This window comes from Desmodus rotundus, chromosome 12, assembly GCF_022682495.2.
Source record: "Desmodus rotundus isolate HL8 chromosome 12, HLdesRot8A.1, whole genome shotgun sequence".
Lineage (NCBI taxonomy): Eukaryota > Metazoa > Chordata > Mammalia > Chiroptera > Phyllostomidae > Desmodus > Desmodus rotundus.
In genome coordinates this window covers 48638859-48655344 of record NC_071398.1, presented here as the reverse complement: position 1 = coordinate 48655344, position 16486 = coordinate 48638859, and the positions used below count along the sequence as shown (strand labels likewise).

At 53.3% G+C, this 16486-nt stretch overlaps 3 protein-coding genes across 3 annotated transcripts; 2 read left to right on the top strand and 1 right to left on the bottom strand.

Moving 5' to 3' along the window:
- The first annotated feature begins 50 nt into the window (after positions 1 to 50).
- TFPT (TCF3 fusion partner) lies at positions 51 to 4806 on the top strand. Its single transcript, XM_024578670.4, has 6 exons — positions 51 to 459; positions 868 to 1117; positions 2279 to 2349; positions 3904 to 3973; positions 4069 to 4287; positions 4658 to 4806. Exons 1-6 carry the CDS (start codon positions 437 to 439, stop codon positions 4775 to 4777), a joined length of 753 nt encoding a protein of 250 aa, XP_024434438.1. The 5' UTR covers positions 51 to 436; the 3' UTR covers positions 4778 to 4806.
- Positions 4807 to 4863: 57 nt separating this feature from the next.
- On the bottom strand, positions 4864 to 6979 carry NDUFA3 (NADH:ubiquinone oxidoreductase subunit A3). Its single transcript, XM_024578687.4, has 4 exons — positions 6884 to 6979; positions 6592 to 6666; positions 5215 to 5292; positions 4864 to 5019 (listed from the first exon to the last, which is right to left on the bottom strand). The coding sequence occupies exons 1-4, from the start codon at positions 6891 to 6893 to the stop codon at positions 4928 to 4930; spliced, it is 255 nt and encodes an 84-aa protein (XP_024434455.3). The 5' UTR covers positions 6894 to 6979; the 3' UTR covers positions 4864 to 4927.
- A 677-nt stretch (positions 6980 to 7656) lies between these two features.
- Positions 7657 to 15053, top strand: OSCAR (osteoclast associated Ig-like receptor). Its single transcript, XM_053915050.2, has 5 exons — positions 7657 to 7749; positions 8486 to 8518; positions 12708 to 13112; positions 13564 to 13830; positions 14088 to 15053. The coding sequence occupies exons 1-5, from the start codon at positions 7713 to 7715 to the stop codon at positions 14216 to 14218; spliced, it is 873 nt and encodes a 290-aa protein (XP_053771025.1). The 5' UTR covers positions 7657 to 7712; the 3' UTR covers positions 14219 to 15053.
- The last annotated feature ends 1433 nt before the right edge of the window (positions 15054 to 16486 follow it).

The window sequence follows — 16486 nt, the reverse complement described above, 5'->3', positions numbered from 1 at the left end:
CACGTCCTTCCGGGCTGCGTTTGGAACAACAACTTTATTAGCCCCGGCAGCTAGGCGGAGAAGGAGTGAGCAAAAGGCGAGGTGAGGGACGTTGCCGGCTCACGGCCCTTCGAAGACTGAGCCTCCTAAGCGGAGAATCGCCGTGGTCGGACGACACGGCGTCAAGACGAGAATAAAGACGGAGGCAGCCCAGACGACTGGTGGCGGGGTTAGACAAGAGAGCCAGGCCTTTCAGCCGGGACTCGGGGTCGGATGAGTGGGTGGTTACGGGGGGAAAGCCGGAAATTGGGAACTACAACTCCCAGGGGGCCTAGCGGCCGAATCCCGGAAGCTTGGCTGTGAAGCCTGATGGGACCTGTAGTTTTCTGAACGACTTAACCGAGAGGTTTGAGAGGTTGGAAGTTCTGAGTCCTGGGGCGGCGAGAGCAAGGGTGAGATGGAGCTGGAGCAGAGAGAAGGGTAAGTGGCTTTGAGGAAAATTGCCAATCTCAAGAGACACTCGCCTGCAGAATGTGCAGCCATCCGCGCTTTACTATGAGGGCTGATGGGGATTGTAGTTCCTGCAACGGCTTTGGGTTAGAACTCTTAGGACTGGGGTCTGTGCTTGAGCATCCTGGGGAAGGAGGCTGGGATTCTAGAGGTTGGAGACCTGGAATCCTAGGTCTCAGTGAGGGACTTGGACCTCGATCTTCCCTGGATCCTCAAAAGGAAGAGTCTGGGGTCTGAACTCCCAGGTCCTGGGAGGAGGGTGTCGGAGCTTGAATTGTGGGTGCTGGAAAGGGAGGGCGGGGTCCTGGACTTCTGAGTCTGAGGGAGGAGGAGTTGGGGGCTGGAAGTTCAAAGTCCCTGAGCCCCCTGACTCTACAGGACCATGGGCTTTGAAGAGTTCTCAGCGCCACCAGGCTCGGAGCTGGCGCTGCCTCCGCTGTTTGGTGGTCACATCCTGGAGAGTGAGCTTGAGACAGAAGTGGAGTTCGTGTCTGGGGGTCTGGGCAACTCGAGCCTCCATGAGCGAGATGAAGAGGAAGAGGCAGCCCGGGGCCAGCAACGGCGCCAGCGGGAACTCAATCGCAGAAAGTACCAGGCGTTAGGTCGGCGCTGCCGGGAGATCGAGCAGGTAGGTGAGTGCGGATCCCGTGTCAGGCCCCCCTGGTCTAAGTTACCACCCCCTCTCAGTTTCTGTCCACATGCACAGCCTTCCTTGCTCAGCAGGATGAATCTTTCATTCATTATTCATTGATTACGCACCTGTTATGCATCTGTCACTGTGCAAGGTACCTGGAGTGCTCTCTCCTCTAGGAGCTTCCCTGACAGCCCAGACCAGCTCGCTGATGCCTCACAGGTGCCTCTCCTGCTCCCCACCGGTCACAGGTCAAAGCTCCAGCTCTTCAGGTCTCTGATACCCCTGGCATCAGTTGTCCCTCTTATCTATTCTGTCATTGAATCTCTCTGGGTCCTCCCCTCAATCCTCACAGCCCCTACCCCCAGACTCAGGTTCTGTCCGCTGAATCACTGCATTAGCTCTGTAATGAGAACAAGGATGGAGCAGTGGGCAGGCCCACAAACAACTAACAGCATGGCATGAGGTTTGGATTTCTTTTTTCCAATGAGGGGGATGCTAGAGAAAGGTGTCAAACGGGAGGGACGGTGGTCACTGTCCTTTTCAAACAGGAGGGACGGTGGTCAGAAAGACTCTGAATTTGGTTGTGTTCATTTGCTGCAACCGAGCACCGCAAACTGGGTGGCTACATAACAGAAATGCACTGTTTCTTGGTTCTGGAGGCTGGAAGTTGAAATCAGGGTCGGCCCCCAAGACTGTGAGGGAGAACTGCTCTGCGCCTCATTCCTGGGGACTGGTGGTCTGCTGGCAGTCTTTGGTGTCCCCTGGCCCTCTGCCTTCATTTTCCATGGCATTCTCCCTGTGTGCGCGGTCTGTGTCCCACGTCCCCCTTCTTACAAGGATGCCCACCATAGTTATTGGATTGGGGCCCACCATGATGATCTCATTTAACTCGGGGGAAGAGCATGTGTGAAGCCCCCAGGACAGGAGGGCGTACAGGGGGTTGCAGCAGCAGTGTGGAGGCCAGTGTGAGTGGAGGGGAAGGGAGGAGGGACCGGAGCAGAGGCAGCATGAATGGGTGAAGGAGCAAGTGCAGGAGGTACAGCCCTTTATGGTCCAAAGACTACCTTTGAGCCAGCTCCCTGGTCACAGCGGGAGCTCCACTCACCCTCTGTGGATTGGAGGCCAGCTGACCTGTGCACTCCCACCTCCCCGCAGGTGAACGAGCGGGTCCTGAACAGGCTCCATCAGGTACAGAGGATAACGCGGAGACTCCAGCAGGAACGGAGGTAATGCCTTTGCACGCCTGCTCTGGCCCGCTTGCCTCTGCTCCCAAACCTTGTTTCCACGTGCTTCTCAGTCATTTCTCTACCTCCCCTGTCTGCCTGGCTGGCCATCTGGGGCCAGGAGGAGGCAAGGCTGGAGGGGAGTGGGGTGGGGTCCTGAGGACCAGGAGTGGGATTAGGTCTTACAGGAAAGAGCTGGCCTGGGCCTGGGGGAAGTGGGTGTGTGCCTGCCCAGTGGTAAATGTAGCAAACAAAGGGGCCCCAGCCTTAAAAGTCCCAGACTGTTTCCAGCACTGTGTTGCCGTGTGACTCTGAGCAGGCGACACCTCCTTTCAGAGTCCCTGTTTCCTGACAACCACGGTTGATAAAAAAGTTGTGCCAAACCCACAAGGCTGCTGAGGAGTAAACGGGAGCTGGGCTCAGAGCCTCCCGCCTAGGATCTCCGGGACTAGGGCAGGTGTGAGCTTGGGGACCAGCCTGATGCTGACCCTGCCACCCTCTGTGTTCCCATTCGGGACAATGGGGGGAATCGGCCTTATACTGAAGGGTTCCATGGTGAGTCACCAAGCCAGAGACAGCAGGAGAACGGTGGTTGCTTGGGGCAGGGGACTGGGGAGTTCCTATTCAGCTGTGGGCAGAGTTTCACTTTGGAAAGGTGAAACGAGTTCTAGAGACGGATCACGCTGATGGTGGCATGACAGTGTGGGTGTTAACCTAACGCCCCTGCACTGTGCTCTTAAAAATGGGTAAATTAGGAAACTTTGTATCCTACAATTTTCTTAAAGTACGTGATTTTTTTCAAAAGCAAAACAGTAAAATGTAAGGCCAAGTCACCACTCTGCTCAAAACCCTGCAGGGGTCCCACCTGACATCCTTCCCACAGTCAACCAGGCCGTAATCAGACGGCCCTTCCTGGAGGCCTTTTGCACTTGCTGTTCCTGCCCCCAGAAACGTTCTTCTGCCACTGGCTCCCCTTCCCAGTGAGGCCTCCCCCACCGTCCTTTTCAAGTTCCAATCAGGTGCCATCTGTCCTCTTTCCTACTTTCTTACCTATTATGATTAGTTGGCTCACAGGTAGAATTTAGTCAATTAGAGCTTAAAAAGAAAAGAAGCAAACCCCAAAAGGGTTGAGAAGAGGGACAGGGAAAGGAGAAGGCAGAGTCCATAGGTGGTGGTCTGCACACTCCTCTCTCTTGGCCTTTTCATTATTAATGAAAATAACTTACCCTTGAAGGTTGCTAAGCCAGCATCCCACCGGTCTCTAGGTTACAGACCACATCCAGTTGTGGGGCCCCTCTCACAGCAGTCCCCCCAGTTGGGGTTGTCATCTCCCTGAAGACAAAACAGGAAACTGAGGTGCAGAGGTAACCTCGTCCTGCCCAAAGTCCCACGGACTGGTCAGGTGCGTGGCACCCATGTCTCTCGGACTCTGGAGCCCCAAACGTTCCAGGTCAAGGACCCTTGATTTTGAAGGGAACCGGAGCTGGGCCGATAGGTGCCCCTTTCCCTGACTGCCAGGAAATGAAGGTGTCCTCTGGTGGCTTCTCCCCGGCGCAGGTTCCTCATGAGAGTGCTGGACTCCTACGGCGATGACTACCGTGCTGGCCAGCTCACCATCATGCTGGAGGTGAGCGCCAGGTCTGCGGGATCTGCAGGGTCTGTGGGACCTGGCCGAGCCGGGAGTCCAGGGCAGTCTTCACCTGCCTCCTGTCTCCTCACCAGGATGAGGGCAGCCAGGGCACAGATGCCCCCACCCCAGGCAATGCTGAAAATGAGCCTCCAGAGAAGGAGGGGCTGTCTCCACCCAGAAGGACGTCGGCACCCCCAGAACCCAGCAGCCCAGCCCCCGGTGAGGGGCCCAGTGGGCGGAAGAGGCGGCGAGTACCCCGGGAAGGACGCCGAGCGGGAGTCCCACTAACTCCAGAACTGGCCCCTGTGCAGGTGGGAGGCCTGGAGCCCGGGGGCCAGGCGAGGAGGGACCAGGGCTGTGGGCTTCACAACAGGTGTCTGGTGGGAGAATTGGAGAGAGGACATGAAGCAGGGTTGGAGGGTTGAGGTTATTGGGGGAAAGGGAAGAGTTAGAAAAAGCCAGGAAGGCTTGGGTAGAGAGGAGGAAGACCTGGAGGAGGCTGTGGGGAGGAGGAAGAGGGATGGGAGGCTGGAGAATCTGGAGACCACATGGACCCAGGAACACTAGGACTTTCTGGGGTGCACAGAGGAGGCTGTTGGGCCTAGGAGAGCAGGAATGGTGGGGCTGAAGGGTCTTCCCCAGACCCCAGGCCTACTCACACCTCCCTCTTTTCTCCCCCAGATAAAGGTCGAGGAAGACTTCGGCTTTGAAGCAGATGAGGCCCTGGACTCCAGTTGGGTTTCCCGGGGGCCAGACAAACTGCTGCCCTACCCCACCCTAGCCAGCCCCCCCTTTGACTGAACCCCTCCCAATAAACTGACTCCACACTCTCCTTGGCCACTGTCTGCTGCTCCCACCTGTAATCACACACTCTCTCGATTCTAGGATAGGTTTTCACACTTTTATTGGGGAATATAGGAGAGGGGATGTCCTTCTGGTCAGTGGAGGTGTTCACAGTTTCTTCAGCCACTCCAGGCTTGGGCCCTGGGGGTCCTGGGGGTGACTGGGCACATCGGGCATGTTCCCATCATCTCGGACGGGCACTGTAGGACAGGAGGGTGGGCCACTAAGACCAGATCTCTAGGGGCCCTAGGAGGGCTGGCCTGTCACTTTATATTCTAAGAGGGAATGGGGACTCCAGGGAGAGAGAAGACAGGGGAGTAAGGGTCAGAGATGCAGAGACAATCAGGGAGACAGAGACTTGGAAAACGGAAGAGATGGATCCAACCCCCACTCACCTGGGTAGTTGTAGGGAGTGGCCTCGTTGATCATGATGGCATACTTGGTATAGGGGCTGAAGATGGGCAGCATTATAGCTGTGGAGAGACAGGGGTGAGGCCCAGGGAAGGTGGCTCTGCCCTGGAAGGGGATGGGGCAGAGGCTGAACTTTGGAGGCTGAGCGCATGGGGGGTGGGGGAGGGAAGCAGGAAGTACAGCACCTCCAGGAGGCCCCTCTGCTTTCCAAAGCGCCTTGGCACCTCAGGATCCCCATTTATCAGAAGGTTTATAATTTTTTTTTTTTTTTTTTTGGAGGTAGGCCTGGGAGCCAAACACTTAAAGATACATGGGACCTAGAGGGCACCAAAGAGGGAAGTGGGGGTAGTTATGGAAGGAGCGCATTGGTTGCAGACATGGTCACTGAGCACTCTGGGGTGGGGGAGTGTCCTTAGGAATGTTCTAGGGAAATCGTGAACACTGAGGAAGAGGGCTTGTACAAGAGCAGTCCATCTAGGGTGGGAGCCAGAAGCCCTGGGGGGTAGGGCAGGGCATATAATGGAACATTCTAGGCCAGCACTGACAGAAATACAAGAACCACATGTATACGTTTACATTTCCTAATTGCCACATTACAGTTAACATACCAGTTAATTTTTAAAATGTATTTAAGGTGGTATATCCAAAACATTGTTTCAACACACCATGAGAAAAATGGAGACATTTTATATACTTTCTGTCGTATTAAGTCTTTGAAGTACAGTGTCTACTTTGCATTGGGGGTAACACTTAGCATTTCAAGGGCTCCGTGGTCAGTGTGGCCTATGGGACAACTGTCTCCTAAGAACGTTTCCCAGTGACCTGCAGACCATCAGCGTTCACAAGACCTGGGGACTTGTCAGAAATGCACTATACCAGGCCCCGCCCAGCCCTACGGAATCAGCCTGCATTTTAACAAGCACCCCCCTCCACACACACGCACACACCCAAGTGACCCCAATGCACGTTCATGAGTAACCCTGTCCTAGAGCAGAGGCTCTCAGACCTCACATTAGTCTCTGGGAGATTGTGATGGTGAAAGTGGGAAGGATTCGGACATTTATTATTGTTATTTATCGCTTAGGTTTTGTTAATGCACAGCCAAGGTTGGGATCCTCTCCTAGAGGGGCATTAGGGACCTCTTGGGGTGGGGAGGAAAGGGGCTGGCGAAGGGGTCATAATATTAGGGATGGGTAGGCCAGAGGACCTCGTGGGGGTGTTGACACAGAACGCAGAGAGCGGTCAGGGGGCCTTCGGGGGAAGGACGGAACCCCAGTGCGGGGAACGGGACCTGTGGGGCGGGTGGGGAAGGTAAAGCTGGAACGGCGGTTGGGGTGATATGCACGTTCGCGCTCACGCACCGAGGCCCGCGATGCTGAAGGACGCGACCAGCACCGGCTCCTTGGCCCAGGCATTCTTGAGGAAGGCGGCGAGTCCTGGGGAGGTGGATGGGGAGGGTCATTCCAGCAGGCAATGCCCCTGGTGACCTCTCTAACCCTCTGGCGCCACCAGCGCTCTGGAGGAGCCCTCTCGTGACCTCGGCGTCCCCCTCCGGCCCCAACCCTGCCGCCTCCACGGGAGTACTGCCGCGCCCCAGCCCTACACTGCCCAGGTTCACCCCACGCCCCACACACCCCTGCTGCCCGAACTTACTCCCAGCCATCTTGGTCTCGGCGGCTGCGGCGGCGGCGCGGGGCACCCTGGGAATTGTGGTCCCCGCGCCGGAGGCACCGCTGAGTCCGCGCTTGCGCACTAGCGCAGAACCGAAGTTCTCAGCGGCGGCAGGACAGAAGGCAACGTTCTTGCTTTTAGTGCAAGCATGCCTCGGCGCACCTGCTGCCGCCGTCTGTTGTCTCAGCCTAGATATCCCTCTAGAAGAATAACTTCTACTGCCCAGGCCTCCTGCTGCAACTCACTTAAGGCGGAATGCAGTGGTCCTCATTTCGTAGTTTACTTACGAAAGCCCATTTTACAGATGGGGAAGCGGAGGCAGGGTGAGGACGAATGACGGAGCTATCATTTGAGGTCTCAGATCGAAATCGGCTTGCCCTGAAGCCCTAACTCTCGTCGTCTGTGGATTCTCACAGTGCCCTAGGGGACCTCCGTTAGAGCGCGCATCACTTATTTTTAAAACTGACTTGGTCCGCATCCGTCCTTCCATCAGCCGGGAGCTGCTGGAGGGCAGTAATGAGGTCTGACTCCTCTGTATGCCCCAGAATCGCGCAGCGGGGTCTGGCCCATAACAGGTGCTAAGTGTTTTTAAAGTTTAATTAATGAACACAACGGGTTATGACTGCCCCAACTCCAGCTTTTCCCACAGCATCATGAGGCTGTGACACAGTCCTCCAGGAGCCCCCGCCTCGCTCCATCCCTGAACACAGATCTCTGACTCTGACTTTCTGATGTTGCCTCACTTCCTGGGCGTTGAGACAGCAAGGCTGAATACTGGCTGCCGCTCCGCCTTCAGCCAGACCTGCCCACCATGGCCCTGGTGCTGATCCTGCAGCTGCTGACCCTCTGTGAGCCACCGCACGCCCTCTCTTTGGGTCCCTGGCTGGGGTGGGGTTCAGAGAGACAGACTCTGGGGTCCCAGAAACCTAAGGAGGGGGGGGTACGAGCAAAGGGCAGGACTGCTGAGTCTCCCTGAGGGCAGGTGCAGAGTGATTAGGCAGCATTAGCTGAGGGCTCAGAACTCTGCACTAGAATAACAGTTCAGGACAGGTGCCCAGACCCTGGGTCTTAAAGCAAGAGGACACAGGGGCCCTGAATCCCCGGGTTCCTGGAAGAAGAGGAAGTTGGGGGCAGAATTCTCCAGCTCTTGAGGCAGGAAAGGGCTAGAGACCTGAACTCTTGCAGACAGGGAGTGTAAATTCCCAGATTCTGATGTGGGTGGGGAGATGGAAGCCAGGATATCTGGGTCCCTGGGAAAGGAGGGAGCTGGGGCCCAGATTCCTGAACCCACGGAGGGGAAACTGGGCTCAGATTACCATCTCCTGGGAAAGGGTGGTGTCCAAAGGCCTGAACTCTAGGGTACAAAGGCAACAGGGTCCTGGGTCCAGATTCTGGCTTCTCAAGTAGGTGGGGATTGGAAGTCCTGATTTATGGCTAGCAAGAGAGGAGGAAGTGCAGCCAAGATTCCTGTTTCCTGGAGGAAAGAGGGCCTGGGGACTTAGATTCCTGGGGTTTCCAATGACATGGGACTTATACCCAAAGCCTATGGCTTTAACAAGACCAAGCCCCTTCAACCTTCTACAGGGCCCCTGTGTTACACGGGCATCACTTGGACGGGTGAGTACAGCCCCCACCCATTCCCCTGCATGTTGCTGACACCCGTTTCCCAACTACTCAGATTTTATTTTCGGTGCCCACCCTCACCCTAGATTTCCTTATTTCCCTCTCCCCCTCCTTCATTTCTTTGCATCCCTTCTCACTCCCTTTAGTGAGCAGTATAGGTGAGTAGTGAAGACCATGAACTCTGGAGCTAGATACCTAAACAGGAACCCCACTTTTACTGTCTTATTCATTTATGACCTTGAACAAGCCACTGCATGCTGAGACTCAGTCTCCTTCTGTGTGAAATGGGCTGTTGTGAGGATTTAATAAAATCACATGTGTAAAACTCTGGGCTCAGAATTTGACATAGCACAGAGCTCAAAGATAGGATATCTGGCAATGCTAATTAATTATTCCCTCATTTGGAAAGTAGGGTCCCCCATCCTGAAATAGATCTGGGTTTTTTTCCAGATTTTCTGACAGTGAGATGATCTCTTTCTCTCAAACCTCCCCCTCCCTCCACTACACTCCAGCTTCAAATAAGAACCATCTACTGAACTATTAATACCAAAATTATCAATTTATTTTAAATTACTATGCTCAAATGATAAAACTAATATATATTCATGGTTTAAATATTCAATCATTACTGAAGGACATGTAACAGCCTCTCTCTTCCCCTTCCTCATATCTTCCTTAACTTCTCTGAATCCTTACAAAAATTTCCAAGCATTCAAACACGTATATGTATTTATGCACTTCTTGGTTTCCTTGCCAAGGCAAAATCGCTATTTCATGACTCACATTGTCCTCCCCCTCCCCCTCCCCTCCTCCTTCTTCTTCTTCTCCTCCTCCCCCTCCCTCCCCCTCCCCTTCCCCTTCCTCCTCCTCCCTCTTCTTCTTCTTTTTGCATCTTATATTTTCCACTTTACAGTCTCTCTTGGAGATATTTCCATGCCATTTAGCTAGTTCTACCTTTTTTTCCTTTTAAACTGCTGTCTAGCATTTGCCATTGTACGGCTGGATTCTAATTTGTTTGGCCCTTTTTTTTTTCCTTTTTTTTTTTTTTTCTTTTTGTATATTTAAGTTGTTTCCAACTTTCCCCTTACAACCAGTGCTGGAGTGAGTGTTTCTGTATGAACTTTAAAATATATATATATATATATATTTAATATATTTATTGATTATGCTATTACAGTTGTCCCATTCCCCCCCCAACTCCACTCCCTCCTGCCCACCCCCTCCCTCCCACATTCCCCCGCTATAGTTCATGTCCATGGGTCATGTATATAAGTTCTTTGGCTTCTACATTTACTATACTATTCCCACCCTCTCCTTGTCTATTTTCTACCTACCATTTATGCTACCTATTCTCTGTACCTTTCCCCCCTCTCCCCCTCCCACTCCCCTATTGACAACCCTCCATGTGATCTCCATTTCTGTGGTTCTGTTTCTGTTCTAGTTGTTTGCTTAGTTTGCTTTTGTTTTGGTTTTAGGTGTAGTTGTTAATAACTGTGAGTTTGCTGTCATTTTTACTGTTCGTAGTTTTGATCTTCTTTTTCTTAGGTAACTCCCTTTAACATTTCATATAATAAGGGCTTGGTGATGATGAACTCCTTTCACTTGACCTTATCTGAGAAGCACTTTATCTTCCCTTCCATTCTAAATGATAGCTTTGCTGGATACAGTAATCTTGGATGTAGGTCCTTGCGTTTAATCTTGGGTAATGTAATTATGATGTGCCTTGGTGTGTTCCTCCTTGGGTCCAGCTTCTTTGGGACTCTCTGAGCTTCCCGGACTTCCCAGAAGTCTATTTCCTTTGCCAGATTAGGGAAGTTCTCCTTCATTATTTGTTCAAATAAGTTTTCAATTTTTTGTTCTTCCTCTCCTTCTGGCACCCCTATAATTCGGATGTTGGAACGTTTCAAGGCGTCTGGGAGGTTCCTAAGCCTCTCCTCATTTTTCCAAGTTCTTGTTTCTTCATTCTTTTCTGGTTGGATGTTTGTTTCTTCCTTCTGGTCCACACCGTTGATTTGAGTCCCAGTTTCCTTCTCATCACTATTGGTTCCCTGTACATTTTCCTTTGTTTCTCTTAGCATAGGCTTCATTTTTTCATCTGTTTTTCGAATAGATTCAACCAAGTCTGTGAGCATATTGATAACCAGTGCTTTGAACTGTGCATCCGATAGGTTGGCTATCTCTTCCTCATTTAGCTGTATTTTTTCTGGAGCTTTGAAGTGTTCTGTCATTTGGGCCTTTTTTTTTTTCTTTTTTTGTCCTGGCGCATCTGTTACTTTAAGGGGCAGAGCCTTAGTTGTTTACCAGGGCGGGGTAACGCTGGTTGCTGTGCTGTGATGCTGTACGTGGGGGAGGGGCCCAGAGGGAAATGGTGCCCGCTTCACTCTCCTCCGGATTTCAATCTTTCACTCCGATACCCACAATCAAATTGGGCCCCTCTGGTGCTGGTTCCCGAGTGGGTGGGCTTGTGCACACTCTAGGCCCCTGTGGGTCTCTCCAACGACCTCTCCTGTGAGGCTGGGAGTCTCTCCTGCTGCCACCCCAACCCCCACGGGTGTTTTCAATCAGAGGCTTGAGGCTTTATTTCCCCCGAGCTGGAGCCCTGGGTTGCGCGGTCTGCTTCGCTCCCTGCCGTTCGTCCGGTTTATCTATGTTCGAATGTGGGGCTGCGGTGTGCTACCCTCACTCTGCCTGCCCCGCTCTCCGCCACTCCGAGTCCGGCCCTCTTGGTTTATCTGCATGAATGTGTGGCTGCAGGGTCTGCTAGTGCTCGGGCTGCCTGCCCCGTTTGTCCCACACTCCACCAGTCTCGGTCCCACCACAGCCATGAGAGTCCTCTCCACCCCGGTGCCCGTCTCCGCCCCTCCTACCGGTCTGGATGAATGTTTATTTTTTATTTCCTTGGTGTCGGACGCCCTTGCCGTTCGATTTTCTGTCAGTTCTGGTTGTGCGAGGAGGCGCAGTGTGTCTACCTACGCCGCCATTTTGGTTCTCTAAAATATATATTTTATTTATTTATTTATTTATTTTAGAGTGGAAAGGAGAGAGACAGGAGGGAGAGAAACACTGATGCGTGAGAGAAACATAGATTGGTTGCCTCTCGTACATCCCTAACTGGGGACCTGGCCTGCAACTCAGGCATGTGCCCTGACTTGGAATTGAACCAGTGCAGTGACCTTTTGGTTTGCAGGCTGGCGCTCGCTCAATCCACTGAGCCACGCCAGTCGGGCTGAGCTTTTTGTGCACGTATATGTGTGTTTATCAAGGTGCAGCCATGGAATTTTTGGGATGTTGGTCATGCCCTTTGTGTATCTTGATAGAAACCGACAAACTGCCTTCTTGAAAGACACAGTCAAGTACAGCCTAAGGGTCTGTGTACTGCATCTTCACTCAGCTGAAATAGTAACCTTTTTTTTAAATTTTGACAATCTGATAGTCAAAAATACCTTGCTGTTGTTTTAATTTTTCTTAAGTGATTACTACAAAGGTTGAGTAATCCTTCTAACCACTCCCAAGCATGTTTTGGTCAATTGGACTTCCTGTTCTGTGAATTGCCTGGTCACATGTTCTACCCAGAGTTCAGCTGGGTTGGCCCTTGGATTTATTCTTAATGTATGTGATTTATAAGTCGCTCATTTCAGCCCGTGTTGTCATTTACTTGTTTTTTTCTCAGGCACAACTTGAAAATGTTGAAGGGGTCAAACTTACTAACCTTGTCCCTTCTGAATTTTTAGTTTATATTTTAAGACAGCTTTCTCGATTCCTAAGACAAATATATTTTCTTATAATACTTCTGTTGTTTAAAAAAATACATGTAGGTCTTTTATTAATTGGGGACTTGCTTTGGGAAAGGGTCTGAGGTAGAAATCCAACATCCCCCCACCCCCACACACCCAAAATAGATAGCAAGTTTGGTAACTATTGAAATATGTTACAAATCTTTTGGAGAGCAATTTAAAATCACAGATTCCTGGGACCTAACCCCTGGACATCAGGTCTAAAAACCGTGTAGGAAAGCTCAGGAGTTAACGCCTTGCTTCTGTGGTTAGCAGCTAGTTTTGACAACTCCACTGAGGGTCCATCTAGCACCTTCCTATTTCACAAAGAGGGAACTGAGGCTGAGAAAGGGACAGTGATTGTTCCAGGTGACTCTTCCCTCATCCCAGCCTCCCCTTCATGTCTGCAGGTACCCAGGAAGTCCGAGGACCCAGGATACCCAATTATTCAGTCCCCCCACTCACACGCCCCAAGTTCTTGCTACCTGAGCTCAGGCCACCCATTTATTCAGTCCCCCCACCCTCATACCCCAAGCCGTGGCTGTGGGCTCACCCTGCTGCAGTTGTGAGCCCTGGGATCAATGTGACCTTGACCTGTCGGGCGCCCCGACCTGCCTGGAGGTTTGTACTCTTCAAGTCTGGAGACACTGCCCCCATGCTGTCCCAGGATGTGTTGTTCAGGCAACTGGTGGAATTCTTCCTGGAGGAGGTGACTGAGGCCCAGGCGGGCAGTTACCACTGCTGCTACAGCAGTCCACGGTGGGCACGGGGCGTCTGGTCCCAACCCAGCGATGCCTTGGAACTGCTGGTGACAGGTGCGGTCCTGGGGGTGGGAGGGGGGGTGGAGAAGGGATACAGGAGTGGGATGAGGGAGGGGCGGGAGGGACAGAGACAATAACACAAAGGAGAGAGAGAGAGATTGAGAGAGACAGACAGATAGACAAGTGATTCTCAACCAGGGGTGTTTGCGCCCTGCTCAGGACAGCCCTCCACCCTATACCACAAAGAATGATGCAGATTTATCCAACATGTCGCTGGGGCTGAGACTGGCAAACCCTGGGAGACACACACACAGATAGGAAAAGAAAGTCAGGGGACACTGCCTCTCAGACCCAGGGAGAGTGACTCTGGAGACGGGGAGGTGAAAGCAGAGACACAGAATTTGGGGCGCGGGCACAGAGGGGAAAGGAGGCTCACAGGCAGGGAGAGGGAGGACATGGAGGCGCAGAGCTGCGCCCACGCTGGTCCCCTTCCTCCCGCTCCCAGACCAGCTGCCGCGCCCGTCGCTGGTAGCGCTGCCCCCCGGCGACACCGTGAGCCTGCGCTGCGCCGGCCGCGTGCGGAACATGAGCTTCGTGCTGTACCGCGTGGGCGAGGCAGCGCCGCTGCAGTACTTGGAGGCCACGCAGCCCTGGGCCGACTTCTCGCTGCCCCGCGCGCGTGCCGCGGGCACCTACACCTGCTACTACCACACGCTCGCCGCGCCCTACGTGCTGTCTGCGCGCAGCGAGCCTCTGGTCGTCAGCTTCGACGGTAAGGGGCCGCCAACCCAGCCCCTCCCCCTCGGGCCCCCGCCCCTCCTCTCTCAGACCCAGAAGCCGAGGTCCCGCACCCTGCAACCCTCTTCCCCATCGACTCCTCTCCCCTTGGAACGAGTTGTGGCCCCGACTCACCCAGGAGGGAGAGACCGGGAGGGCGGAGCAAAGACCTCGTCGCGGGGGGGGGGGGGGGGGGGGGAGGGGCGGGGGGCGGTGCTGACCGCCTGCCCGCTGGCCCCTGTGGCTCCACAGGCTCTGCCTCCTTGGACTACACCCGGGGCAACCTAGTCCGCCTCGGGCTGGCCGGCCTAGTCCTCGTCTCCCTGGCCACGCTGGTCCTTTGGGACTGGCGCAGCTGGCGTCGCGCCCCCCCTCGCGTCTGACCTCGAGGCTAGAGGACTGGATCCTGACGCCTGCGTCTGAGACGACTGCCCAGAGAGGCGGGGGAAGAAGCAGGATGGCCTGGGTGGGCCTGGCCCTTCCAGGAGCCCCGCGGCCCTTCCTCGTGGCGGGGCCGAGCTTCCTAAGTATTGTAATACAACCTGTGTCCCGCGCTGTCCCTCCCTCTGGGTTAATTCCCCAGGATCTCTGGGATGTGGGGGAAGCGTGCTCAGGGGTTAAGGTTTCCTAGCCGGAATGCCTGGGTTCGAATCCCAGGGCTGCTGCTCACTCACGTGCGCCGTGAGGAAAGGGACCTCCCCCGAGCCTCCCTTGCCTTAGCTGTAAAACGGGTGCGTTGTGAACACCCACTTCTTAGGATTTTTCGTGGCGTTAAGTGGACACGACATGCGAAGCGTTTCAAACAGTGACTGACCCGTAGTACGCGCTCAATAAACGCTAGCGACCAGGTGACAGAGTTCTGTGCAAAGTCTCAGGACCTGAAGGACGCTCTCTTTTATCCATCGCGTGTGCTCCAGTTCACCTTGTAAGCAACTTGCTGATGTCATCCCCTTCATGACATCACACCTGCTCGCCAAGCAAACCCCTCACCGCCTCTTCAAACCTTCCCCAAAGGTAAAACCAAGCCACACCTAGCGGAGCCCTGGCCGGGTGGCTCAGTTAGGTGGAGGGTCCTCTGTCACCACAAGGTTGTGGGTAGATTCCTGGTCAGGACACACACTCAGCTTGCACGTTCTGTCCCCGGTCGGGGTGTGTGCGGGAGGCAACCGATGGATGTTTCTCTCTCTCTCTCCTTCCTCTCTAAAATCAATAAACACATCCTTGGGTGAAGATTTAAAAAAAAAAGATTGGACATTTCATAATGTGAGTAAATGGTATAAAATGATGTTATCCCCACACTCACTTCTCTTGGTGTGCGAGACTAGGGTATTATTCACGTGTGAGCTTCAGCAGAACTGAATTCCGACGTCAGATCGCTGCCCACGTGCACGGACTCGATGGAGAGACCAGGGGAGAGACTCGAGTGGGGCTTTCTGGGTTTGTTCTTAGTGCCACCGGGGGATCCTGGCAGAGCGTATCCAGGGCAGTGCCTGCCGGCATGCGTGCCTGTGGGAGATGGAGGGAGAGGGAGGGACCCAGGTTATACAGAGGGCACCGGACCTGGCCGCGGGGCTGCCAAGTGGAGTTTGCACTTCACCTGGACTCCATCTATTCACTCTCTGGCTCATTCATTTACTCATTCAACCACTCATCACGCATTCATTCCCACACGACCCTGTATCCATTCCACCCTTCATTAGGCAACGAGTCAATGCCTTAATCCACTCACCTATTGACTTATGTATTGGAAACCCATCAACTGACCCATGTATCTGTCTATCCAATGTATCCAGAATAGCAGTTTCTCAGTGACTAGCACCAGACGAGGCGTTCAATGGATGCTGATTCAGTGGATAGCAGTCATAGCAGGAGTTTCACTTTCTACCACTGACCACGTCTCCACGCCAGTTATGTTTGCCAGGCACGTCACACGTTATTTCAGATCCTCCACAGCCCTCTAGGAGTTTAACCCGGGATGTCGGGTTAGAGTCTGCGAGGTTAGATCATTGGGTTTCTCACTCCCTCCCCCTCCCCCGTGGCTTCCTCTTTAAAAAACCCCAACACAACACCACCGCGACCTCTTCCAGTTTGTTGAATCAAGACTTTACCGGCATGAGTTTCCTCAGTTACTTTCACTTTTTTTACTGTTGTTCAATTACAGGTGTCCCTATTTTCCCCACCATTACTCTCCTCTGCCCGAACCAGCTCCTCCCCCCACTCAACCCTCCCCTCCCCCATTGTCTTTGTCTATGTGTCCATGGGTCCTTTGTCCATGTTCTTGACTAGACCCTTCCCCTTCTTCCCCTTGCCCCATTACCCCCCTCCCGCCTTCCCTCTGGTCACTGTCAGTTTGTTCTTTATTTCCATATCTCTGGGTTCACTTTCACTTTTTTTTTTAACGTACAACTTCTTTTATTTTTTTAAAGATTTCATTTATTTATTTTTAGAGAAAGGAGAAGGGAAGGAGAAAGAGAGGGAGAAAAACATCAATGTGTGGTTGCCTCTTGTGCACCCCCTACTGGGATCTGGCCCACAACCCAGGCATGTGCCCTGGCGGGGAATCGAACTGGCAATCCTTTGCTTTGAAGGCCTGAGCTCAATCCACTGAGCTACACCATCCAGGGCTCACTTTCACTTTTAAATGAAGAAGA